This window comes from Magnolia sinica, chromosome 7, assembly GCF_029962835.1.
Source record: "Magnolia sinica isolate HGM2019 chromosome 7, MsV1, whole genome shotgun sequence".
NCBI classification, from domain to species: domain Eukaryota; kingdom Viridiplantae; phylum Streptophyta; class Magnoliopsida; order Magnoliales; family Magnoliaceae; genus Magnolia; species Magnolia sinica.
The window spans coordinates 96,043,240-96,069,121 of record NC_080579.1 but is presented as its reverse complement, the minus strand read 5'-3'; the positions used below and the strand labels follow the sequence as shown (position 1 = coordinate 96,069,121).

The window sequence follows — 25,882 nt, the reverse complement described above, 5'->3', positions numbered from 1 at the left end:
CAAATGAGTGGAATTTTTATTTTTATTTTTAATTAAAACTATTATTTAAATGATTTGTAATATCACACGAAAAAGAATATTGAGAAGTTTAAAAAGTTTAACAATGTTTGAGAAAAAAATTAGATTTTGAAAAAATAAAAATCGTGATTTAATAAAAATCTATTTTGTGGGAACAAAAAAGAATATTTAATAAAGTTGATAAATTTGAAAAAAAAAAAAAGCATTTGATTTTGAGAAAAACTAATATCCTAAAAAAGAAAATTAAAAATATTTTAAAAAATGTGTAAATTTTCACAATGTTGAAAAATGAAAATATTTTAAAAAAGAAAATGAGAGTTTGAAATTTGAAAAATAAAAAAATAAAAAATTTGTCAAGTTCAATAAAAATTGACAAGTTCGAATAAAATGCTTTAAAAAAAAAAGGAGAAGTGAAAAAGAATTGAAATTTTTTTAAAATAAAACGATATTAAAAACTTGATACTATATCAAAAAACAAACATTTTGAACGAAAAATAAATAAGTTGAAAATTTCTGTGATTTTGAAAAATAATTGAAAATAAATTCAAAATTAAAAGAAAAAGTTATTTATAAAAACACTAAGATTTTGAAAAAATATATATAATTGAAAAAATTTGAAAAGTTGAAAACAACATGATGCTTTTGAAGAAAAAAATCAGCATTTTGGAATTTTTGGGAAAAAAAATTAAAAATTGTGAAAATTTAAGATATTTTGAAAATAAAAATTTAGAATTTGTATTTTAATTTATTTTTTGAAATATTTTATAATAAAAATGATATTTTGTTAAAAGTTTTCAAAGAAAAATTAAGAGTAAAAAAATATACACTTTGAAAAAAAATGTAATTTTTAAATGGAAATTGATATTTATTTGTGAAAAAAAAAATTTTAATTAATTATTAGGCACATTCACTAATTGAACATTTAACCGTTTTTGGACAATCGAATTAGTCCAGATTGAAGAGTAAATAACTTCATATGTTTAAATCAAATTTCACTCAAATTGTTGATCAATCTTGTATTCCCAACACCTTTCTCACATGTAGCTAGCTTGATTGGGGCAAATAACTAGTCAAATTGAGGGTATTGATCAGTAAAATAGAGTGAATGGACTATACATATAAAATGGGCTAAATATTATTGTCAAAATTGTGACCCAACTTATTGACCTCGCGAAAACCTACGAATTGATGTTAATAAGTTTTATGGGCCCCATTATGATTTGTGTCGAACATCAACACCGTGCATTTAATGTGTCCCCTTTAGGTTAAGAGATATCTCAAAAAATCATCTATAAACGAAACTTAGGTGGACCATACCATCTAAAACCATGTAACGACATCATAAAAAAATATAAAAGCACTTAGTGGGGCCCACATGAGTTTTGGATGCGGCTAAAACTTGGTTTGACCCCTCATCAAAGTGGGACACACATAATGAGTGGGTTGGATATGTGAATCACATTAAGGCAAGCCCAATATATGATTATGAATGTTTTAAGGAAACCCCTCTACATTTAGGTGAGTTAGTCATTACCTTTACCAAAGTAAATTTTGTGGGGTCCACCGTTATTTATTTATTTTATCCATTCCGTTTATCCACGTTAACAAATAATTTGAGGTCTAAAGAATAAAAAGGAAGCATATCCAAAGCTTAAGTGGACCACACCACAGGAAATAGTGTGATTGAACCCCTACCATTGAAAAATTCCTGCGCAAGGATGCTGGGTGGGGCCCAACACCATGTGTTTGGAAAATCTACTCCGTTAATCCGTTTTTAGAGATCATTTTAGGATAAGAGACTAAAAATGAGTTGGATCCAAAAATCAAGTGGGTCACACGAGAAGAAACAGTGGGGAAACAAGTACCTACGGTTGAAACCTTCTGGACTCCACCTTGATGTTTATATGCCATCCAAACAGTTTATAAGGTCATTAACACTGGCAATAAGTGAAAATACAAAAGAAATAATATAAAAAAAAAAAAAAAAAACCCTGAAACAAAGCTTTTTATGACCGTAAGAATGTTTCAACGGTTCTTACTGGATCCCCACTATTTCATCTCGTGTGACCCACTTGACTTTTGGATACACTTCGTTTTTGGTATCTTTTTCTAAAATGAGCTCTATAAACGGATTAACAGTATAGATTTACCACAAACATGGTGGTGGGCACACCCAACATCCTTGCCCAGTAACTTCCTGCAAAAGGCTTTAGCAGGAAATCCACGTCCCTAAAACCGGCGCGGATTGGCTACTGACAGGTCGAGTAGCCACACTACTACTGAAGTGACACTACCAAGTTCTGTGGCCCGCACCATGATGTATGTTTTGTATCCATGCCATCCATCCATCTGGAGAGGTCATTTTAGGGTAAGACTCAAAGAACGAGTCACATCTAAAGATCCAGTGGGCCCCACCAGAGAAAATAGTGGGGAGAGTGACACCACCGTTACACACTTCTAAAGGCCACAAAAGTTTTAGATCAAGCTGATATTTGTGTTTTCCCATATTTAATGTCTTTTTTAACTTTTGAACAGATTGGATTTCGAAAAAACATAATGGTAGGCCTTAGGAAGGTTTTAACGGTGGGCATCAATCTTCCCTCTGTTTTCTTTGGTGAGGTCCACTAAAGCTTTGGATCTACCTCGTTATCTGGGTCATGGCTTAAAATAATATCTCCAAATGAATGGACGTTGTGGATACAACATATACATCATAGTGGGGTCCACAGAACTGGTGACGTCGCTTCAGTAGCGACTCTCGCTACTCAACCTGTCAGTATCTAATCCACGTCCCCCCAAAACGGGGAACGGATTGGCTACTCCCCCTGACTCGGTGCTCTGTGGGGCCCACCATGATGTATGTGTGTCATCCATGCCGTCCATATATTTTTATATATCATTTTATATTGTGAGAAAAAAAATGAACTATATCTCAATCTCAGGTGGACCACATTATAGGAAACAGTTTTGAATGAATTTTGACCATTAAAAACGTTTTGGGGCGATAAAAGTTTTGGATCAAGATGATATTTATTTTTTCCATTCATCTGGATCTTTATGACCAAATCAACATATTGGATTTCAAATAAATAGTACAGTGGGCCTTAGGAGGATTTTAATGGTGAATATCCATTCATTTTGTTTTTCTGTCATGTGGTCCACCTAAGATTTATATCCCTAAAATTTTTTGTATAAAGCCATAAAATGATCTGAAAAAATGGATGAACGGAATGGATGAAACACGTACATCATGGTGGGGCCCACAGAGCACCGACCACCAACCCCATGTAGCCAATCGGTCTCCCCTAAAACGAGACCCCTTTTCTCTCTCCCTCTCATCCACTCTCCGTCTGTCCCTCTCCCAGCGCCGGCCCTAGAGATCTCTCCCACCTCTCTCTTCCTGTCGATCTCTTCACGAACATCAGGTAATGCTCTCGTTCTCTCTCTCAATCTCTCTTTCAATCGATTAATAGTGGTGGTTCTCTCTCAATCTCTCTTCCAGCGCCATGATTGGAAACCCCCTGGATTCGGAACCCCCATGATTGGAAACCTAGTTTGCCGTCTAAAGCACCAAAAGTCTACCTTTGATAGGGTATAGATATAGATTAAATGCTAGCTGTCCCATATCTTTGATATATGTTTGGTTCACCTAGTTTGCGACCAACCTGATTCTTGGACCTAGGCATAAGTTCTGGGTTAGGTTTGCTATGCTCACATGTGGGTGGGGCCTTGCACAACAACTTGCAGCCACATGTGTCAATATAGCATAACTTGCAAGAACAAAGATTTCCATTAAGTAGGCCATGTTGTTCAAAACGCACTTAAATTGCTCCATTTGGCACTTTTGTTTAGTTATGTTCATCCCCCAAGATAAAGGAAGGCTGGAATGAGTAATAGAAGTTTCTTTACAGAGGCTTTAAATTGCTTAGGGCTTTATATCTAAACGTTTGATAGTAGAAAAGCTACCAAGTGAGGCTGGTGATGTTGATGTCTGCCAAACGCTAGCAACAAAAGGCCACTAGTACCTTCATTTCGGGGAAATAAGACCAGCTTCTCCATTTAGTTCTTCACTAATTAATTTGAGAATGTCCATTATCTATAAAATGGCAAAAGCCCACATTCAATACTTCAAACATGAACACATGCATCGGTAACTAATGGCCTGCTTTGCATGGAAAGTATCCAAACAAATTTGCATTTGCCAAAATTCCCTAGCAATATGTTGCCCAAGAGTATATGTCACCAAACACATGGAGGAAGCCTTTCATGTGTTTGAAAGTATGCCCCACAAGGATTTCATCTCATGGAATTCCATGATTTGTTGATTGTTGTGGATGGAGTGGGATTCAACAGTTTTTTGGCAACATTGTATTCTTTGCCGCCGGTTTGGCACTTTGTGAATAAAATTTTGTTTCTCAAAAAAAAAAAAAAAAAAAAAAAAAAAAAAAAAAAGAAAAAGAAAAAAAGAAAAAAGAACATGTTAGTTCATACATACATATTCAGAAATATCACCAACAAACTCCATATATCTTATGGTTATCATTGTGTACTGAAACCAGGATGCTTTTTTAATTGGTGGCTATTTGTTAGTTTGTAACTTAGATTTTCTTTTTAATAAGATTCTATTAATTATGAGAAAAAGTACTTTTAATCATATCTCATAAGATGTTGCATCATAGTTTTTTGCAAATGTTTTTGTATATCTCAGTTCCTTTCAATTTCAGTTTATGAATTCATGAATGTAGATCACATCTCTTTATGGTGGGCCTTTGGAATTCCTTTCAAAAAGTACTAGATTTGCTGATGGTTAAATGATTGAAGATCATTGTGAATGAGTGAATATAATTTAAAATCATGTAAGTTTTTTGATATGATAACGTTTTGTGTGATTAGGTGAACTGTGAATATTAGGAGCAAGCAAGGAGGATGTTGTAAAAATTGGGATCTCTTCTCAATTAGTTGTAAGTAATATAATGAAGCAACTAGTTTGAAGCTTGTGACGTCTTTAAATGTGAAAGGTTTATCTTCTAAGATATGAAACATGTTAAACGTCATATCTTCTCAATTTTATTTTTCTCTTTCTGTTGTGATTAGCTTTGGCTGTGGCATCTCTTTTTTCCAGATATGAAGACTTCTTTGGGGGTTAAAAAGCAAAAAAGTTCAACAAAGCTGAAGTCCTTCGATGGATCTGAAGAACTGAGCATATCCGAGAAACAAGAAGATGATAAAGGAACTCTTTCAACCCACGAGAAAGAGCTTCAAAAGATCCAGTCTAAAATTGAGCAGATGGAGAAAGAGAACTTGGAAACTAACGCCTGGACTATGCAGGGAGAGGTAATGATTGATTGTTAATATTCTTGTATCCATCAGCTAGCCTATCTACTGATTCTACCCTGTTGTATTTGTATTTGCATTTGGTTCACAATCCTTTGAATCAAATTCACATGATTGGTCATTGATTTGTTAAATCATTATTCTGCTGGGTTCCTGGTGATAGGTAACTGCCAGTAAAAGGCCGAAGAACAGTGCACTCGAGGTTGATCTGGATTTTGAGCACAATGTAAGACCACCTCCTATGATCACAAAAGAGGTTACAGCATCCCTTGAAGAATTAATTACAAAAAGGATTATTGAGGTATCTTCATCTCTTACTTGCTATTATATGAAATACTTCACTCCCAATAGATATTCTTCCTTTCTTGATCAATGATGCATTCAAAAGCTGCTATATTTGCATTGAACCAATGGCCATCAACAAAAATAGGCATTTTGTTTAATTCATCCACTTCCTGAATTGAGTTCACTTGTCATTTTGAGCTAGTTTGATGGAATTTCCCCACTCTGGTTAATGTTGGTGTCTGTACTTAGCAAGCAAAAGCACATCTGAAAAGGCAAGTCAGAGCCTTTAAATAATAATGGCTATGCACATCTTCACTCTTTCCAAACTGGGTCTATAACTTTGTTCCGTATATGTAATTTTATACAAGTTGATGGTGACATCAAAGCATTTAACAAGCAATGTGCATGAATATGATATTGTCTGAATCAGTAACTAATATTAGGGAATCGCATGATGCTCGAGTGCACGTGTACTAACATAGCAAGGAGGTTGGTGCAAGATCCAATTGGGTTCACTTTTGTCGACACATATCAATTGGATATTGCCATTTGTGTTCCTCTATACAAAATCTTATGGTTTCTATATTATTGCATGACTGCATAAATAGTCCATACAGTTGGTATATATAGAAGTTAGCATAGCTTGACATTCTTAGTTTTCATATCTGTCTATTCTTTTTTCTTGCAAGTTGAGACAAACTTGGTAATGTATTGGTATGTATTGGCTATGGAGTTGTATGTATTGATTATTGGGGACAGAATTGTGGAATTTAGTCTTTTCTTGTCAGTCAGTTGGGAAGATTATTTTAAATCAGTCCAGAAATATCTACTAAAGTTTATTTTAAATCAATCATTCCATCCTTTCTTTTCATGCTGATTTTTCTGCTCATTCTACTACCCAATACTATTTTCAGATTAAGGATCGACGAACTTCTGACGTCTTTCATTAAATATATCTAAATGTTGTTTTTTCTTTCCTGGGCCTGGAGGTTAGCTAGCAATTACAAATTATGGAATGGGTGTTTCAGGGGCATTTTGGTGATGTTCAAAGGGCACCTAGTTTGCCATCTAAAGCACCAAAAGAACTCAAAAGAGCTGGTATGTGTTATTTTTTAGAGATAGCAACTCACAAAAGTGCTCTTAAAAAGTCCTCATGAAATGGGTTGTTGCAAGTTTGCGTTTATGTGGAATGTTGGACTAAAAACTCCCATTCTTAATCTTTCTTAATATCTGCAGGATGAGAACAAGAGCCAGAAGGGGCTGCTTCATTTTTTGCCTAACAGATTTTTGTCTGTTTTCTTTCTGTTTTGTTAGAGAGATTGTCAGTGAAGAACGAGTGATGTTCCAATGCATTCTATGCAACTCGCTGATTGTCACAGGTTCTAAATTTTCTATCTCAGAAGTTGGAAGTTTTTTCACGCAAAAGCTGAGTCAATGGAAGGTAGGCTCATGGATTGCATAATTCTCCAACTGGATTTTGGCATCATTTCAGGATTTCGGCATTATGGTCAGGTGATTAGGCTAGCACTTGATATATTAACAGGGGCATTGCTATTTTTAGGAAGCAATCTTCTGTTCATGTTATTGAAATTTAGGCCTGTTTGGGTGCTGCTTGAAAATAACTTTGAACTCATTTAAGTTAATGGTGATAATGTTTCAGAACATAAAATTCATGAGTTGCAGAGCTATGTGACAAACTTCATGTACTAGAGAAATCATCCTAGCTTTTGCTGAAATATTGTCTTTTATCTACTGCAGGCTATATTTAAGCCACCAAAAGCAATGCGAGGAGGAATCCCCATTTGTTTCCCGCAGGTTCATGCATGCTCATATCTTTTCCTGTGGTATCTAATTCCAAGTTCCCGACTAACATCATGTTTTAATGCTCTTGAAGTTTGGAAACAGTGGATCACTGGAGCAACATGGGTTTGCAAGGAACAAGATTTGGACCATTGATGATGATCCTCCACCTCTTCATCCTGCTGAGTACATTGGCAAATCTTCTCTAGACTTGCTACTGAAACCATCTGAAGAGGATCTGAAGTGTTGGCCCCACTGGTATGGACCCAGTACCTATAGACAGTTGGGCTATGGTTGTCATTGTCTTTAGAACATTTGGGTAGTATTGGACTTGCAATAATTGAAACTTGATCGGGTCATTGGAATTTGGAACTCTTTTGTAGGGCATGTTTGCATGCGGGTGGCACTAATCAAATCAGATAAGTTTAGCCTGATGTATTTTGTTTTCTATGGGGAGACCAAATGAAATGAATTGATACAGTTGACCCTTTTAAGGTGTTTCCCCTTTAATGGGGCTATTTTGCATTAACCTTGTTCGATTAAAATCTTTTTTCTATTAAAAATAAATAAAAAATCTTGGGAATTGCCACCCTTCCAATTGGCCCTTAAGTAGTTCAGATGAAAAATGATGAAACTTTGTATCTTCTTTTCTATTCTCTTTTTCGTGTTAAATTTTCTCTGTTATTTATTTATTTTGTATGCGATGTCTTGCTAATGAAAAAAATTGCCATGGCATTTCAGTTTTGAGTTCCGTCTTAGAGTGGCTCTTGCATTGAATGGAGATCTCACCATGATATCGGGGATTAGGAACCTCGACAGCAAGCCATTTAGTTTCTCCTTTGCTTTCCACACATTTTTCTCTATTTCTGTCATCAGGTATGGAAAAATCTCTATTGGATTAGAATCAACATCCCTGTATTGGATAGGACCATAGAACTCATCTTCATTTAATCCACTGATTGAATTATGATTTGATATTTGTCTTGTTGTTCAAACTTAGTGTTCAAATTCAGAATTGAATTTTTTATATGAAGCTTCTTAAGCTCACATGCAGTCCTCCACCCACCTCTACATGTGACCACACATGCCAACCTTGCAAGCGCATGCAAAAATCAAGCAGTGTCTCAAGTGGGCCCCACCTTTTAGATGACCTGGCCTAAAATCTCCCTATGTTACTATTGAATGAATGGTCCGGATTGATGATTGGGCACCCCAAGTGTCACATTGGGGACATTTAGCTAAATCCACACAACTAGTTGGCATGTGGGACCCACCATGGTGTTTGTATGGCATTTTGCCCATCCAACTATCAGGTGGGGCACACCATAGAACTGTGTGTGAACACACACACACAACCCTCAAGTCCAACCGGTTGGACAACAAGTTATACTTCACCCAGCTGATAACTTCTAACCAGTTAAGAGCATGTGAAATCCAACCCCTCGAGTTATATGATGCCTTTTGAAACTCATTGCATATACAATGTCCTTTTAAGCAGGAATTTCAATGGGAGTTGTTGCTGGAATCTCTGTTGCAGCGATTGCCATTATACTATTTCTAGTTTTGTCTATACATTGGTGCGTCTGGAAGAAAGAAACTTAAGAAGGCATCATTGCTTCGACCACCTTTCGAAGATAACTCTATTCACCATGGATAAGGTAAATCTCTTGGTTAGGCATTAATCTCTACATTTTCCTTTTGGGAATGCTCCAAGGTTCCACCGAGGCCATGGCAATCTGAAAGTGATTCATGTTAGGAAAGATAAGGTGGTTTGTCGCTCCCAAGGTATTCAATAACAGTAATGGCCAGCATAATAGGTGGTTGTTGAACTGTTTTATGGGCTGTAATGGTCGATTTTCATTACCTATTTCATCATTTGCTGATCTAATTTTGACTATTTACTATATATTTAGTTCAGTTTTTTATTAAGGCCTACTGAGCATCCAAACACATTAATATTTAGTCCAGCTTCATATTCAGCCCAATCTTTTGAATCTTGTGAATGTGCTTCTTATTAAACAATCGTGTGAATTATTTTTTGAATGACTATCAGGTGTAAGATTCAATAAAAAAACAGTCGATATTTTTTCTAATTAGAGATATTTTAGCGACGGACCAAATCCGTCGCTAATTTCTGAAAAAAGTTGAAAATCAACGACGGACTCTATCCGTCGCTAATATTTTAAATGACGAATAATTTCGATAGTTTTTTAGAATATTTTAAATGACGAATAATTTGGGTTGTTTTTTGGAATTTCAGCGACGGATTTTTAATTTTTTACGACGGATCTTATCCGTCGGTAATCTACGACGGACCTTATCCGTCGCAGATTCAACGACGGATTTTATCCGTCGGGCAAAAAAAGGACCCAGTAAAGCGGCAGACCAAGTGACGGACGAAATTCGTCGTTTATTTGGTTTTACGACGGATTTGGTCTGTCGCAAATCAGCGATTTTGGCGTAGTGTGGTGGAGGTATTTGCAGGGACGATCATGTGTAGCTGGTCTACGCTTTCCACAACAAATATATGAAAACGACAAGCAATTCACTATGAAAACGAATTACAAGAAATAGAATTGACTAACAGATGTGAAAACTATTCTCAAAACCCTAGCTCCTCTTTAAAACAAGCATTTAATCAATTCAGATTATCATCTCTCTCTCTCTCTCTCTCACTACACACACACACACACACACACACACACACACGATGCCTTTATATTCAATGCTCAAAATGTCTAGAAAATTAATTTGATTTTTCTAAATTTTTTGAATAGATCAAACTAAAAAAATTATCTTGCGAGGAAACTCATATATTCGAGATATTATCAATCGATCGAATCAAACGGCCGATTGTTGAAATCTTTTGTTTTAACAAAGATTGGAGACACCAATTTTAACAATCTCCACCGTAACTTCAATCTTTATGCTATTTTACTTCAAGTGGCTATTAGTATCTCTAATAATCTCCATCATAATATCAACATCATCATTGCTTTTCGTGCACACTCCGTCTTCTTTACACCTCTCTCAATCATAAAGAAGTATAACATAATCTGAATTTCTCTATAGGAATCACTTTCGTAAGTATATCCGGTAGATTCATGCTTGTGTGGATCTTATCAAGAGTAATATCACATTTCTCATGTCAAATAAAATGATAACGAACATCAAAATGTTTAGTTCTAAAATAACAAACCGAGTCATTCGCCAAATTGATAGTGCTTTAACCGTCACAATCAACGGCCACGACCTTCTATTGAAAACTCAATCCATTCATTATTCATGTCAACTAAACACCTTATTTAAATACATCTGTCATTGCTATATACCCAGTTTTAATTGTGAAAAGAACAATCATAGACCCAAACTTCTATATCCAATTAATCGCTTCACTAACTAATATAACCTTCGACATCTAACATGCACATATATATATATATATATATATATATATATATATATATATATATATATATATATATATATATATATATATATATATATCACCATCAATCGTCAAGCATTAAAATATATGGCATATATGTCAATGTATACATGTATATTTGTAAATGTGAGCCACATCTGGGGGCCGCTCGACCAGTCGAGTGCCCTGCCGGACTGGTCAAGTGGCCCACTCGACCAGTCGAGCACTGGCTCGACTCAAAGTCCAGTGAGCATCAGGTTTTGGGTTCCGAGGTGCTCGATCGGTCGTGGCCCGTGCTCGACCGGTCGTGGCCCATGCTTGACCAGTCGAGCAGCCTGCTTGACCAGTCGAGGTTACGCAAATTTGTTTTCGGATTTGATGCGGACTGCCCATTTTTGAGTTAGATTTTCGCAGAGATGCGAAAGGGAAGTTGCTTAAACTATAAATAGGTGTCCCTAGGGCTTTTCTAGGGTATGAGAAATAATTCTAAGGTGTGGGCAAAAGGTTTTCTCTGTACTTCCAAGGGAGAGGTTAGTATATTGCCTTGTAATCTTTGTTTTTCTTCATAGTGAAAGTTTGTACTCATGGTTTTTTACCCTTGTTGGAGTTTTTCCACGTATATCTTGTCTTATGGTTTGTTTGGAATGCTTTGATTCTGTTTCTAGTTTATATTTCTTATTGTTTATCGTTTGTGGGTGAGACCGGAGATTGGATCTCGGTTCATTACGTTGTTGGCGTGCTGCGCAACAACTGGTATCTAAACCATTGGTTTAGTTCTATTGGGAGCGATGACGGAAGAAGGGAAGACTAGAATTGAGAAGTTTGATGGTTCAAACTTTATCTTTTGAAAGATACAGATGGAGGATTATCTATATCAAAAGAACTTCTATATTCCTCTACGAGGAAAAGAGAAGAAACCAGAAAAGATGACAGATGATGAATAGTTTTTATTGGATTGGAAGGCTTTAGGAACGATCCAACTCTCTTTGTCTAAGAGCGTCGCCTTCAATACATCCAAGGTGAAAACCACAAAAGAATTAATAGAAGCCCTAGCCATCATGTATGAAAAACCCTCAGCGTCCAACAAGGTTCATCTTATGAAATAGCTATTCGACATGAAAATGTCAGATGATGGGAGCTTGGCTGAACATCTAAACGAGTTCAATATAGTCACGAGCCAGTTGGAATACGTTGACATTATTTTTTAGGATGAGGTCAGGGCGTTATTGATCTTGTCCAATTTCCCAGACAGTTGGGATGGTTTGGTGATTGCTGTAAGCAATTCTTCAGGGTCGACAAAACTAAAATTTGATGATGTAGCCAATCTAATTCTCAGTGAATAATCTAGAAGAAAGACATTAAGAGTTTCAGGGGATTCAGGGAATGCTCTAAATGTTGAAGGAAGAGGAAGATCGCTGAATAAAGGAGACAATAAATACGGATGTTCTAAGTCGAAGAAGAAGTCCAAGGGATCGAAAGACAAAGACGGGTGTTGGCATTGCGGCAAGAAGGGGCTCATGAAACGTGATTGTAGGGCGCTCAAGAAACAAGAATGAAGTTCTCAAGGCGGGAAGGATTCAGTGAATTTATTTGAGGAGAGTGACATAGAGGCGTTGATCTTGTCTCTTGATGCGATGAATGAGTCGTGGGTTATAGACTCGGGTGCTTCGTTTTATGCCACTTCGTGTAAGGAAGTTCTGCATAATTATGTATCAGGTGACTTCGAGAGAGTCTACCTGGGTGATGATGAGCCGTGCAGTATTGTTGAAAAGGGAGACGTTCATGTAAATCAGAAAGATGGAACGACTTTGAAATTGAAGGATGTTAGACATGTACCGAGTTTGAAATGTAACTTGATCTCAGTGGGGGTAGTTGGCCGATACCGGTTATGTGACGACATTCACTAGTGATTCCTGGAAGATCACAAAAGGTGCCTTGGTGATATCTCGAGGTAAGAAGGAAAGTACTTTGTACGTGACTTAGGGATCGTATAGTTCACTCACAGTCGTATCAACTAGAGTGAATGGGCAGTTATGGCATCAAAGGTTGGGACATATGAGTGAGAATGGGATGAAAGTGCTATTGTCAAAAGGGAAGCTACCAGGGCTGAAGTCTATTGACTTGGAATTTTGCGAGGACTGCGTGTATGGCAAGCAGAAAAGGATAAGTTTCAAGAAGACAGGACGCGCTCCAAAGACGTATCTGTTGGAGCTTGTACACACTGATGTGTGGGAACTGGCACATGTATTATCTCTTCGTGACTCACGTTATTTTATTTCTTTTATTGATGATGCTAGTAGAAAAATGTGGGTTTATTTCTTAAAGCAAAAATCTGATGTATTTGATGCATTTAAGAAGTGGAAAGTAATTGTAGAAAACGAGACATGTAAAACAGTAAAGTGTCTCAGATCTGATAATGGGGGAGAATACTGTGATAAAATGTTTGAGGAGTATTATGCAACAAATGGAATCAAACATCAGAAAACGATTCCAGGGATGCCACAATAAAATGGTGTGGCTGAGTGCATTAACATGACCATCCTTGAGCATGCCAGGAGGATGAGATTACATGCAGGATTGCCCAAGACCTTTTGGGCAGGTGCTGTGAATACTGCCACATATTTCATCAATAGAAGCCCCTCAGCACCATTGGATAGTGGGCTACCAGAAGGAACGTGGACTGGGAAAGAAGTGAACTTTTCATATCTCGGAGTGTTCGGTTGCACTTCATATGTTCACATTGATGCAGAGCACAGAAACAAGTTAGATGCGAAGTCCACTAGGTGCACGTTTATAGGCTACGGGCAGCATAATTTTGACTACGAGTTTTGGGATGCTGAAAACAGAAAAATCATCAGAAGCAAGGACGTAGTTTTCAATGAAAAATTGATGCATAAGGACAGTGTGCAAGAAAATAAGGCTGAAGAGAGAATTCGTAGAGTTGGAAGAGTTACTAGACACGGGTGTTACAGCGTCATACGATGATCATGCACACGAGCATTATGAGGCAGAGCCACAGACACCGGTTGTGGGGAGGTCTACTCGAGAGAGGAGACCCACGGTCCGATACTCACCCTCCTTACATTATCTACTGCTGAAAGATAATAGTGAACCGGAGTGTTTTGAAGAGCCGTTACAGTCAGATACACGGGTTAAGTAGGAGTAGGCCATGGATGATGAGATGGACTCTCTTGAGTCTAATCGTACATGAGAGCTAGTCAGTCTATCTAAGGATAAGAAAGCTCTTCATAACAAGTGAGTTTACAGACCGAAGGAGGAGCATGATGGTTCGAAATGGTATAAGGCCAGATTGGTTGTGAAAGGGTTTTAACAAAAGGCAGGTATTGATTTCACTAAAATATTTTCACTGGTAGTGAAAATGTCTACGATTCGTATGGTCTTAAGTATAGTGGCTATAGAGGACTTACATTTAGAGCAGCTAGATGTTAAGACAGTCTTTCTTCATGAGGACCTTGAATAAGAGATATATATGCATCAGCTGACAGGATACGTGACACTAGGAAAGGAGAACAAGGTATGCAGATTGAAAAAGAGTTTATATGGCCTGAAGCAAGCCCCGAGGCAGTGGTACAAGAAGTTTGACAGTTTCATGTCGGGAAACGGTTTTAGGAGATGTCATGCAGACCATTGTTGCTATTTGAAGAAGTTTGATACGTCGTACATCATCCTTCTTCTGTATATTGATGATATGCCTGTGGCCGGTTCAAGCATGAAGGACATCTTAAATCTCAAAAGACAACTGTCTGGAGAATTTGCCATGAAGGATTTATGAGCTGCAAAACAAATCCTAGGCATGAGGATAAAGCGTGATAGGAAAAATAAGAAACTAGTTTTGTCACAGGCAAAGTACATAGCCAAGGTACTTGATCGATTCAATATGAGAGGTGCTAAGTCGGTTAGCACTCCATTAGCCAACCACTTCAAGCTATTTAAGGAGCAAGGGGTAAAGACGTAAGAGAAACGAGACTACATAGATAAAGTCCCATACGCGTTAGCTATTGAGAGTCTCATGTATGTTATGGTGAGCATGAGGCCAGATATTGCTCAAGCAGTGGGAGTTGTTAGCAGGTTCATGAACAACCTCGGGAAGGAACATTGGGAAGCTGTGAAGTGGATCCTCAGATACCTGGTAGGTACTGAGGATGTAGGGTTGTGTTATGGAGGATTAGAAATCAAGCTACAAGGCTACGTGGATTTAGATTTGGCAGGAGATATCGACAGCAGAAGAAGCACTACAGGTTATGTTTTTTCTCTGGGTAGTATTACAGTCAGTTGGATCTCTTAGTTATAGAAGATAATATCTATCAGTACGACAGAAGCAGAATATGTTGCGGTTACAGAAGCATGCAAGGAGATGGTATGGATGCAAGGTTTCATGAAAGAGTTGGGTACGAAGCAAGCGGATTGCAAGCTGTACAGTGACAGTCAGAGTGCAATACACTTGGCTAAGAAATCAGCATTTCATTCAATGACCAAGTATATTGCCATCAGATATCACTTCATACGTTCGTTACTGGAAGATGGATCGATTGCTCTGGAGAAGATTAATACAAGTGAGAATCCTGCGGATATGTTGACCAAGGCGGTCACACAGGAGAAGTTGAAGCTCTGTTCAGCTTTGATTGGTCTTCAGGCTTGAAGACGGGAAGGTGGTGTATTCCAGATGCAGAAGACGAAGGTTTATGGCGATGTGTATCCAAGTGGGAGATTGTTGAGATGTGGAACCACATTTGGGGGCGGCTCGACCAGTCGAATGCCCTGCTCGACCGGTCGAGTGGCCCACTCGACTAGTCGAAGACTAACTCGACTCAAAGTCCAGCGAGCATTAGGTTTTAGGTTCTAAGGTGCTTGACCGGTCATGGCCCGTGCTTGACCGATTGAGTAGTCTGCTCGACCAGTCGAGGTTACGTGGATTCGTTTCCGGATTTGATGCAGACTGCGGATTTTTGAGTCGATTTTTCGTAGAAGTGCAAAAGGTAAGTTGCCTAAACTATAAATAGGTGTCCTTAGGGCTTTTTTAGGGTATGAGAAATAATTTTAAGGTGTGGGTAAAGAGTTTTCTCTATATTTTCAAGAGAAAGGTTAGTATATTGCCTTGTAATCTTTGTTTTTCTTTATAGTGGAAGTTTGCATCCGTGGTTTTTTACCTTTGTTGGGGTTTTTCCACGTATATCTTGTCTTGTGGTTTGTTTGGAATACATTGATTCTGTTTGTAGTTTATATTTCTTCTTGTTTATCGTTTGTGGGTGAGACCGAAAATTGAATCTCGGTTCATTGTGTTGTTGGCATGTTGCGCAACAAATTGATCTTTTAATTTCCAACTATGCTATAATCTATCCTTCCAATATTTCAACCATTCAACAAACATAGCTGTATGACATGTTAAAGGGAACATGGTCCATAAACCACAAACCCGGACAACGGGTCATGGATTGCTGGCCACAACAATTGAGGGCTGGGAGAATGCAAGACTTGGATCCTTTATGAGTGGGATTCATCTCCTTTAAAAGAGAATTTTTCAACAAACGGTTTTTTGAACTACTTTACTAATTAGGAATACATCTCAGATGTTTAAAACGTCCTATTGTCCCGATCTTTGGTGCTCTGGCTCATCTGAGGTTAGGAACATCTCTTCAGCGGTCCTGATTTGGTCTTCTATTTGAGGGCAAATCTAGCCGTGCAATAATCTGGACACATGGCAATATGACATAACAGTCCATGATCCTTAGTCTGACTAATTAGGTGGTCGGTCCCACCAAGATGATTGCGGTCCACAAGTACTACAGATCAGACGATCCTAACCTTCCAATTGGCGGACCTTTTCATGTAAATTCTAACCATCTAATATTCTGTTCCCACCACCCATGAGCATCTAACAGATCCAATGGTTAAGATCATCCACCGAGTGAAATCTTTGTGTACTGTGGATTTCCCACAGTGTGGTCCACCCAACTAACGGTCTGGATCATGGACTGTTATAGGACATCCCTCTTGTTTTTTTTTTTTCCCTGGTGGAAGTGTGATGGATGATACCCATGCACTCAGAAATTACTCAAAATTGTACATGCTCAATATAAGTCATTCAAATTAAACCGTCCAAAATAGTAGATTCCAGATGTATCATAAACCAAAATTTATGATTATTTAATTATCGGACTGTGACATTGTTAAATATTTATTGGACGGTTGAAAATGAGAATTATTCAATGATCTTTATTGCACTAACAGGTGTCCACGAATCAAAGGCTAACGTTGGTCAACCAATCTGATTTTTAAATTATTATTTAGTGAGAGTGAATTACAACAGTTTGTCGGTTTGGCTGGAGTTACTGTACAACACATGCACCATTTCGCATATCAAGAGTCATACAAAGCCAGAGTATCAAGACTTTAGTTGATTGTCGTTTTGTCAGAATGAGATTCTCGTAGACGTAGAAGGTATTCACAAGAAAGATGTACAATATACAGATTGGTAAAGAAAGGGACTGAAATTGGAAATTGGAAATTGGCAATACAAAATACTCTTTGTATTGAAACGTAAATCGTATAGATACCATCCTTGCCGCGGCTAACCATCACCGTATACATACTCCAACTCCTCATTAAAAACCAATAATACAACAATACCAAAAGTATTTCCTTTCGATCGTATATACACCTCCACCGTATGCCGATGAAACAAACAATAGGAGAAGGGAAGGAAAGGGTCAGGAAGAAGGGAAGAGAAGATCGTCTCCAAAGTGATAGAGAAGCCGTTCAACGGCCCAGCTGGTCTCCGTACTTTCCAGGGGCAGTGACGGTCCCAATAGAGGGGCTCTGCATAAAGGGCATGTCTTGTGTTCGTCATGGTCTAGCCATCTATCCAGACATCTCTTGTGGAACACGTGGCAACAGCTTCTGAGCTCCCAGACCTTGTCATGGCATCTCAGCTTGTTTAGGCAGACTGCACACGTGGCGTCTCCATTAGGTTGCCGGTCAGAAACTTCACCGTAGGTGGCAACGTGGAGGCTGTCCCGGATCGCTTGAGCTGAAACAGAGGTTTGGGATGATGAAGATGAAGGTGCGACGATTGGCTGATGATAGGCGTCGATGGAAGAATCAGAGGGGTCTAGACCCATAAGTCTGAAAGCCCAAGAGAAGATCCATCGGAAAAGAGCGAGTAGAAGGGAGAACTTGTAGAAGAGATGGGTTATAACCAAACCAGAGTACTCTCCTGAAGCCATTTCCTCTTCTTTTGTTTTTCTTTCTTTCTTTCTTTCTTTCTTTATATAAATAAAGAGGAATGGGTGATGTTGTTTTTTATTAATATATAAATAAAAAAATAAAAATTGAAAGAGGAGAATGGGCTTCGAATTATGTATGAGGAAGAACAATCTAAAGAAGAAGCAGCTACAAGAGCAGAAATGGAGACGAGAGAAAGAGAGAGAGAGAGGAGAGGGAGAGAAGGGGAGATTTACATAAGCAGAGGGTTGTATTTAAAGAGAAAGAGGGACAGCTTTTTTCTTCCACTGAGACGAAAAAAGCCCTTCTTTAATGATAAGATAATGTCACTCCCAATATTATAAAAAGAAACAAAGAAAAAGATAAAGGAAAAATAAATAAAGCAGACAGAGAGAGAGAGGAGATTATTAGCTTTGTGAAGAAGATATGAGAGATGGAAAAAGGGAACGCGGATTGCTTACCGACTCAGCACGCCATAAACTCTGTGGGGTCCACCTTGATTTAATTGTCTTATCCAATCCGTCCATTCGTTTTATCAGATCATTTTAATTGAAAATAATAAAATTGAAATATGTAAATATCTTTACTGAACCACACTCCAAGAAAGAGTTTGAATTGAATGTGGACCGTTGAAAATGTATTGGGGCCACAGAAGTTTTGGATCAATCTGATATTTATTAATTTCCATTCATTTATGTATTTTTGACCTTATGAACAGTTTGGATGATAAATAAACATCACTGTGGTCCCTAGAAATGTTTTAACGGTGGAAATTATTACCTCATCTTTTTTACTTTGGTGTGGTTGACTTGAGACTTTTAAGTGATTAAAATTTGATATTATCGCTTAAAATGATCTGATAAAACGAACGGACGGCGTGGATGATATACATACATCACGGTGGACCCAACAGAGTTTACTTAGCGTGTTGAGTTACTCAGTACGCAATCCGCGTCCTGGAAATATGAAAAATCGCAAAGCTTGAGTCTTTCCAAGTAGACTCGCGCGAGTGCACTTTTCTGGACGCTCTACGTGCTAACTTAGATCACATGCGTGAAGTAAGATCTAATACGTTCATCAGACGGTTCCTACCTTGTAAGTATGATAACACTAAAAAGATACCGTTCTTATAGTTATTTTGGCCCCACATAATAGAGGGATGCAACCACGGTGCACGTTCAATTTACACATGCTTCTGCGGCCTCCCATGGGAGAAGAACCGTGTAGGTTGTTTTATCCACGGAAAACGCACAATGGGGTCCACCTGACGGGTGGCTTAGATCTCGTACAGGTATGTCGAGTTGGGACACATGAGTTGCAAATACCGACGTATGGAGTAGGCAAGGTTTTGGGGATGCTGAGAAAAGCAAATGGCGGAGAAAGTAAAAGTAGTGGGAACAGGACCTACCCTTGAATTTTCCTCTTTTTTTTTCCTCTTTTTTGTTAAATTTTATTTTATATTAATTTGCTGGCGTGGAATCTTTGCTCCTGCTTTTGGCTTCTTTCCCAAATTCAGCAGAGAGCGAGAAAGAGGCGACCACGTGGAATGAGGTGTGAGCATGTGGAAACCTCCCTACTTCTGCCCTACTCCTACTTAAAAAGTGACTTTTCTGTCCCTTAACTAAGAGCTGGGCATCGTACCGAGTCGGATTGGATTTGGTCCAACCCGATTCGATCCGAAATGCAAACAGCTGATCCGAACGAGTTTCGATTCGGGATCAGGTCCGGGAGATCTGACTCGATTCAATCTGTTTTGCAGTTAGCCTGACCTGAACCGAGTCCGACTCGGTTAGGGAAACTGAGTTAGATCGGGTTGAGAACGATTCGGATCAAAATTTTTAACGGTGAAAATCATTATTCTCGCTGTTATTTCCGATGTGGTCCATTTGAGCTTTAGATATGATTCAACTTTTTTTCAAATGCTCTAAAATGATCACCAAGATTGGATAAACGGTATGGATATAATAAATACATCATTGTGGGGCCCATGTAATTTTCATCTCATTTGAGCCGTTCGTACAATTTAGAGCTCGAGACGCACACTCCGCTAGCCTTTGCACAACACGTGGTGCAGACATGCTGTGCCTGAAAGCACAGTGGCGGTGGCTTGCTTAGTAAGAAAGCACACCGCGTGCACAGTGCATTGCACTGTATTCACGTTAGCAAGTTATGTGGATTTGATCATGGGGTATGTGTTATATCCAAGCCATTCATGCATTTGGTGAGCTCGTCTTAAAGTTTGAAACAAAAAATAAGACAGATCTAACTATCAAGTGAACCACGCGAATTGTTTAAGGTGAAAATCATTATCTCTGCCGCTATTTGTGGTGTGCTCCAGATGATCTTTGGATATTATTCATTTTTTGGATAATGCTCTATAATGATATCTAAAAATATATAAACGGTGTAGATATAATAAATACATTATTGTGGGTCCCATATAACTTTGATCTCCTTTGAACCGTTCGTACAACCTAGAGATCGAGGAGCGTCAAACGTCACGTCTTCGCATCGCAGGACGCGGATTTCCTGTGAAAGGCTTTCGCAAGAAGCTCCTGCGCAAGTATTCTGGGTGGGGCCCACTATGATGTTCGTGAGATATCAAACCCATCCATCTGTTTTTCGATCTCATTTTAGGACACGTGAGAAAAATTAAGGTGGATCCAAAACTCAAATGGCCCACAAGAGATGAAAAAATGGGGATTTATTTTTCACCATTGAAATATTTATATGGCCATCAAAGTTTTGTATAGGTCTAAGTTTAATATTTATATGGCCATCAAAGTTTTATATCGGTCTAAGTTTTTGGTTTTCGGTGTTTTCACTTCATCCCAGTAAAAATGACCTTATAAGCAGGTTGTATGGCATATAAACATTAAGATAGATCCTAAGAAGGTTTCAACGGTAGGAATTCCTTTTCCCACTATTTCATCTTGTATTGCCCAGTCGAGTTTTGGATCCTCCTAATTTTTGGTCACATATCCTAAAATGAGCTCCAAAAATGGATGGACGGGTTGGATTTCTCATAAACATCACGGTGGACCCCACCTTGCATCCCAACACAGCAACTTCATGAGAAAGCCCTCCACGGCAGGCGTCCTCTCTCTGTCTTCCTAAGAAAGCCTTCCGCAACAAGCGACTTACAACAGCTATATAGCTGGTGTGTATTGAGTAAACCCCGAATCGGGTCTGGTCGGATCGGATCGGATTCATTTGAATCGAGTTTCAGATCGGATCGGTCCGAATTGACCACAATCCGAACTCGATCCGAAAAACATTCGGATCTGAAAGTCCCAACTCGACCCGCACCGATCCAAGCCGTCGGTTCGGATCAAATCGGGCCAGATCGGGTAAGATCGGGTCGGATCCATCGGATCGGGTCAGAAATGCCCAACTCTACTTAACTTCACCTGTGAGGGGTAGTTGTGGGCATGGATTTGAATCCTTAAATGTTCAATTGTATTTGGCACTTTGGATTTTGAAATTTCTGGAACTAAAAAGTAATTATGTTTGCCATTTGGATTTTAACTTTGAGAATTTTTTAAAATTATTTTATGTATATGATGAACATGACGTAATTATCTCCAATATTTGTATAACATTTAATAAAATTATTGCCTAAATCTATTGTAAGATAGCTTTAGCCAAAAAATAGAATAATAAAGTTGTCCACTAATTTCATAATTAATTTCATAAGTGGCCCAAAAACCTAGACATCACGACCGTTTATAAATAGTAAGTTGCGAATTCTAGGAGGTTTAGTTGTAGTTTGCTTCTGATTTATCTTCCATTGTTTGGTATCCCTATTTAAAGGGTTGTGAACTCGTTTATTTCATTCATTAAATCAATTTCAAATTTATTAGAATTTATTTCTATTTTCTGCTTTCTTTCCTCGTGGATTCAAGAAGTCTCTGTGAGGAGTCCAGAGAAGCTCTGTGGATTCGGAGTAGTTATCCTCATGAGGAAGATGGTGATCGACCTTATCACGTTCATCCCTATGTTAATTGGTATCAGAGCTAGGTTTCCCCTCGGGCTGATGGCAAACAATGAAGGTACGAATCAAAATCCTGTGTATAGTAATCAAGAGATTCGTTATCTTTCGGAAAGAAGGGAAGCTTTCCACAGGGAGAGTTAGTTGACCATGCAAGGGCTACGGGTAAACCTCGACCATCTTGTGGATGCGTTACTTCCACCTTGACCCTAGGCGGTGCTCCACCACCTATGGTTGCTCCACCACCCGTGGTTGCTGTACGACATAACTCCGATTTTCGTAAAACACTACTAGTGGCAAACCGTAGGGCTACACCAGATGATTCAAGTTCTAGCGATGAGGACCTTAATGAAGGTTTTTGCCCGACGACCAATCCATGAAGGCGATCATCTAGATCGTACTAAAAGAGACTATCGAAGTAAGGCTGAACTTCCTAGTTTTAATGGTTTATTATGTATAGAAGATTTTCTCAATTGGCTAACCAAAGTAGAGAGATGTTTTGATTATATGGATATGTCAGATCATAAAAGGGTAAAATTGGTAGCATTTAAATTAAAATCTGGTGCTTCTGCATGGTGGGAACAATTACAACTCTCACGAGCCCGTCAGAACAAGGCGCCCATCTCATCACGGCCATGGATGAGACGTCTTCTTCGATCACGATTTCTCCCTAGTGATTATGAGTAGATATTATTCCAGCAATACCAAAATTACCAATAAGGAAATCGAACTGTCACAGATTACACTGAAGAATTCCAGCGGTTGACTACACTAAACAATCTGTCAGAATCTAAGTCACAGAAGGTGGCACGATTTATAAGTGGGTTGCGACCGATAATTGAGGACCGAGTTCAGATGTACCCAGTTAGGATGAAGCAGTTTAATTGGCGGGTAGGGCAAAAACACAACTTACAAGAGCTCTTTCTCGTCCTTATCCTTCAACTCGACCCCTCATGACGGGTCCCACGCAGGATCCAGTGCTGGCACGAGGAAAAGATCTGATAGGAGAACGTCCTTAACCTTCTACAACCGCAAACTGTGATACGGGGAGTGGTTCATCCAGACCTCAATGTGCAACACCCATAACAGCGGGCCCGAGTAGAATTTTAAATCCTTATGCTCGGCCAAGGTCGAACAATTGTTACCGTTGTGGCCAACCAGGCCACTTATCAAACACTTGTCCTCAACGTCCCGAAGCACACTTGACTATAAACGAAAGAGGCACTGAAGATGAGACCACAAAAGAAGACTATGGCTTTGATGAACATGAACAAACCACTGAAGAAATAACAGGTGGCGATGAAGTGACGGGCGATGATCGTGGCGAATTTTAGTTGTGAGGCGATTACTGTATGCCCCACAAAAGGAATTACATCCACAACGACACAATATATTTTGTACTCAATGCACTGTCAACGGAAAGGTTTGTGATGTGATCATAGACAGTGGGAGTAGCGAGAACATCGTCTCAAAAGTGATGGTGGACAAATTGCAGCTACCAACAATGAAATATCCTTCCCCATACTTAATTGGCTGGATAAAAAAGGTGAATGAGACCAAGGTAATTGAACAATACGTTTCTCATTTTCAATTGATAAAAATTATAAGGATCAAATACTTTGTGACATGGTTGACATGGAAGCTTGCCATATACTACTTGGTCGACACTGGCAGTCAGACCGTGATGTGACCCATCGAGGACGAGATAATGTTTACATATTCGTCAAGGATAGTCGAAAAATAATCATTGCCCCTATGGCATTAGAGAACTACCCTGAAGCCTCTAAAGTGGAGGGGAGTTCCCTCTTAACCATTCAGAATTTCATGGAGGAATTTAGGAAACCGGTGAGGTATACGCCGTAGTGATGAAGGATGAGGAAGAGGAACTCTTAAACATCCCTCAAAGTTTAAAACTGTTACTAAACGAATTCAAAGAAGTCTGCCCTGAGGATTTACCTGATAGATTGCCCCCCATGAGGGACATCCAACATCACATAGACCTCGTCCCAGGGGCTAGCCTGCCCAACCGTCTTCATTATCGGATGAGTCCGAAGGAGTGTGAGATACTTCACGGGCAAGTGAAGGAATTGATCCGTAAGGGTCTCTTGAGAGAGAGCATGAGCTCATGTGCCATACCAGCATTATTAACGCAAAAAAAGGATGGAAGTTGACGTATGTGTGTCGACAGTCGAGCAATCAACAAAATTACCATCAAATATCGGTTCCCAATACCACAGTTGGACGACATGCTCGATATGCTAGAAGGGGTCAAGGTATTCTCTAAACTAGATCTAAGGAGCGGGTACCATCAGATTTGTATTTGACCCGGTGATGAGTAGAAAATGACATTCAAGACCAAGGAAGAGTTGTATGAGTAGCTGGTCATATCCTTCGGCCTATCGAATACACCAAGTACTTTTATGCGTTTGATGAATCAAGTTCTAAAATCGTTCACTGGCCGATTTGTGGTAGTATATTTTGATAACATATTGATATATAGCCAGGATGAGGTAAAGCACAGGAAACATCTCAGGCAGGTGCCGCAAGTCCTACAAATTAACAAGTTGTACCTTAACTTGAAGAAGTGTAGTTTATTAATTGACAGTTTGTTGTTTTTAGGATTTATTATGACGTCCACAAGCATCCGTGTGGACGATAAAAAGGTGAGAGCTATTAGGGAATGACCGATCCCGACAAACATTCATGAGGTGGGGAGTTTTCATAGGTTGGCGACTTTTTATTATCGATTTGTGCAAGATTTTAACACCATAGTCGCGCCTATAACAGATTGCATGAAAAATGGACCGTTCCGGTGGACCAATAAAGCTGACAAGAGCTTTCATGAGATCAAGCATCGTTTGTCTACAACACCGGTTTTAGTGCTTCCTAATTTCGATAAATTGTTTGAGGTTGAGTGTGATGCTTCATACGTCGAAATTGGAGGAATATTATCATAGGAAGACAGGCCGATAGCCTTTTACAGCAAGAAGCTCAGCGAAGCTCAAAAGAAGTGGTTAACTTATGAGCTTGAGTTGTACGCAGTTGTTCAGGCGCTGCGACATTGGTGGCATTATCTGATTCAAAGAGAGTTTGTTCTGTACACCGACCATCAAGCATAAAAGTTTATTAGTCAGACTAACGTGAATCGTGTGCATGCTAGATGAGTTACATTTTTAAAGGAATTCACATTCATTCTGAGACATAAGTCAGGGCAGCAGAACAAGGTGGCTGATGCACTTAGCCATCGTGTATCACTACTTTTTACGATGAGCAACGAGGTGGTCGGTTTCGACTGTCTCAAGGAGCTGTATGCCGAGGACGAGGACTTCAAAGATTCTTGAATGAAGTGCCAAAAAAGTCACCCCAGTGACCTTCATATACATGACGATTTTCTCTTCAAAGGGAATCGATTATGCATCCTCCAAAGTTCTCTGAGGGAACAGATTATTCAGGAGCTACATGTAGGTGGCCTCGGTGAACACCTTGAGCGAGATAAGACGCAAGTTCTTGTGGAAGAGCGGTATTACTGGCCGCAATTAGTACGTGATGTGAGAAAAGCCGTACAACGTTGCCATGTTTGTCAGACCTTTAAGGGGCAATCTCAGAATACAGGCCTCTACACTCTGTTACCTGTGTTTAACGGTTCTTAGAAGGATTTATCAATGGACTTCGTGCTTGGTCTCCCACAAACAAGACGCGGCATGGATTCGGTGTTCGTAGTGGTAGATCGTTTATCCAAGATGACGCACTTTATCCCATACAAGAAGACCCTCAATGCAACACAC

The 25,882-nt window shown here is 38.9% G+C and overlaps 3 protein-coding genes across 6 annotated transcripts; 2 read left to right on the top strand and 1 right to left on the bottom strand.

Moving 5' to 3' along the window:
- The first annotated feature begins 4,906 nt into the window (after nt 1-4,906).
- LOC131252192 (M phase phosphoprotein 10-like) lies at nt 4,907-5,776 on the top strand. Its single transcript, XM_058253058.1, has 3 exons — nt 4,907-5,036; nt 5,141-5,352; nt 5,516-5,776. The coding sequence occupies exons 2-3, from the start codon at nt 5,143-5,145 to the stop codon at nt 5,726-5,728; spliced, it is 423 nt and encodes a 140-aa protein (XP_058109041.1). The 5' UTR covers nt 4,907-5,036; nt 5,141-5,142; the 3' UTR covers nt 5,729-5,776.
- A 1,036-nt stretch (nt 5,777-6,812) lies between these two features.
- LOC131252190 (putative glucose-6-phosphate 1-epimerase) lies at nt 6,813-7,894 on the top strand. 4 transcript variants are annotated; one of them, XR_009174226.1, is made up of 4 exons: nt 6,813-7,078; nt 7,396-7,452; nt 7,543-7,695; nt 7,821-7,894. XR_009174226.1 is itself a non-coding variant. In XM_058253055.1 (4 exons), the coding sequence occupies exons 1-4, from the start codon at nt 6,875-6,877 to the stop codon at nt 7,858-7,860; spliced, it is 465 nt and encodes a 154-aa protein (XP_058109038.1). In that variant the 5' UTR covers nt 6,813-6,874; the 3' UTR covers nt 7,861-7,894. The 4 variants fall into 4 exon arrangements, 3 of the variants coding, with proteins under 3 accessions (XP_058109038.1, XP_058109040.1, XP_058109039.1); XM_058253055.1 differs by having other exon boundaries at nt 7,532-7,695; XM_058253057.1 differs by having other exon boundaries at nt 6,813-7,149.
- A 9,498-nt stretch (nt 7,895-17,392) lies between these two features.
- Nucleotides 17,393-18,352, bottom strand: LOC131251839 (brassinosteroid-responsive RING protein 1). Its single transcript, XM_058252827.1, has one exon. It carries the CDS (start codon nt 18,106-18,108, stop codon nt 17,593-17,595), a length of 516 nt encoding a protein of 171 aa, XP_058108810.1. The 5' UTR covers nt 18,109-18,352; the 3' UTR covers nt 17,393-17,592.
- Between the last annotated feature and the right edge of the window lie 7,530 nt (nt 18,353-25,882).

Excerpts from the sequence above, each read along its gene's own strand:
- LOC131252192 (XM_058253058.1), top strand. The coding sequence starts at position 5,143 with ATGAAGACTTCTTTGGGGGTTAAAAAGCAAAAAAGTTCAACAAAGCTG. Across the intron at positions 5,353-5,515 it reads CCTGGACTATGCAGGGAGAG|GTAACTGCCAGTAAAAGGCC; the intron begins GTAATGATTGAT and ends TCCTGGTGATAG.
- LOC131252190 (XM_058253055.1), top strand. The coding sequence starts at position 6,875 with ATGAGAACAAGAGCCAGAAGGGGCTGCTTCATTTTTTGCCTAACAGAT. Across the intron at positions 7,079-7,395 it reads AAAAGCTGAGTCAATGGAAG|GCTATATTTAAGCCACCAAA; the intron begins GTAGGCTCATGG and ends TATCTACTGCAG. Across the intron at positions 7,453-7,531 it reads TCCCCATTTGTTTCCCGCAG|TTTGGAAACAGTGGATCACT; the intron begins GTTCATGCATGC and ends ATGCTCTTGAAG.
- LOC131251839 (XM_058252827.1), bottom strand. The coding sequence starts at position 18,108 with ATGGCTTCAGGAGAGTACTCTGGTTTGGTTATAACCCATCTCTTCTAC.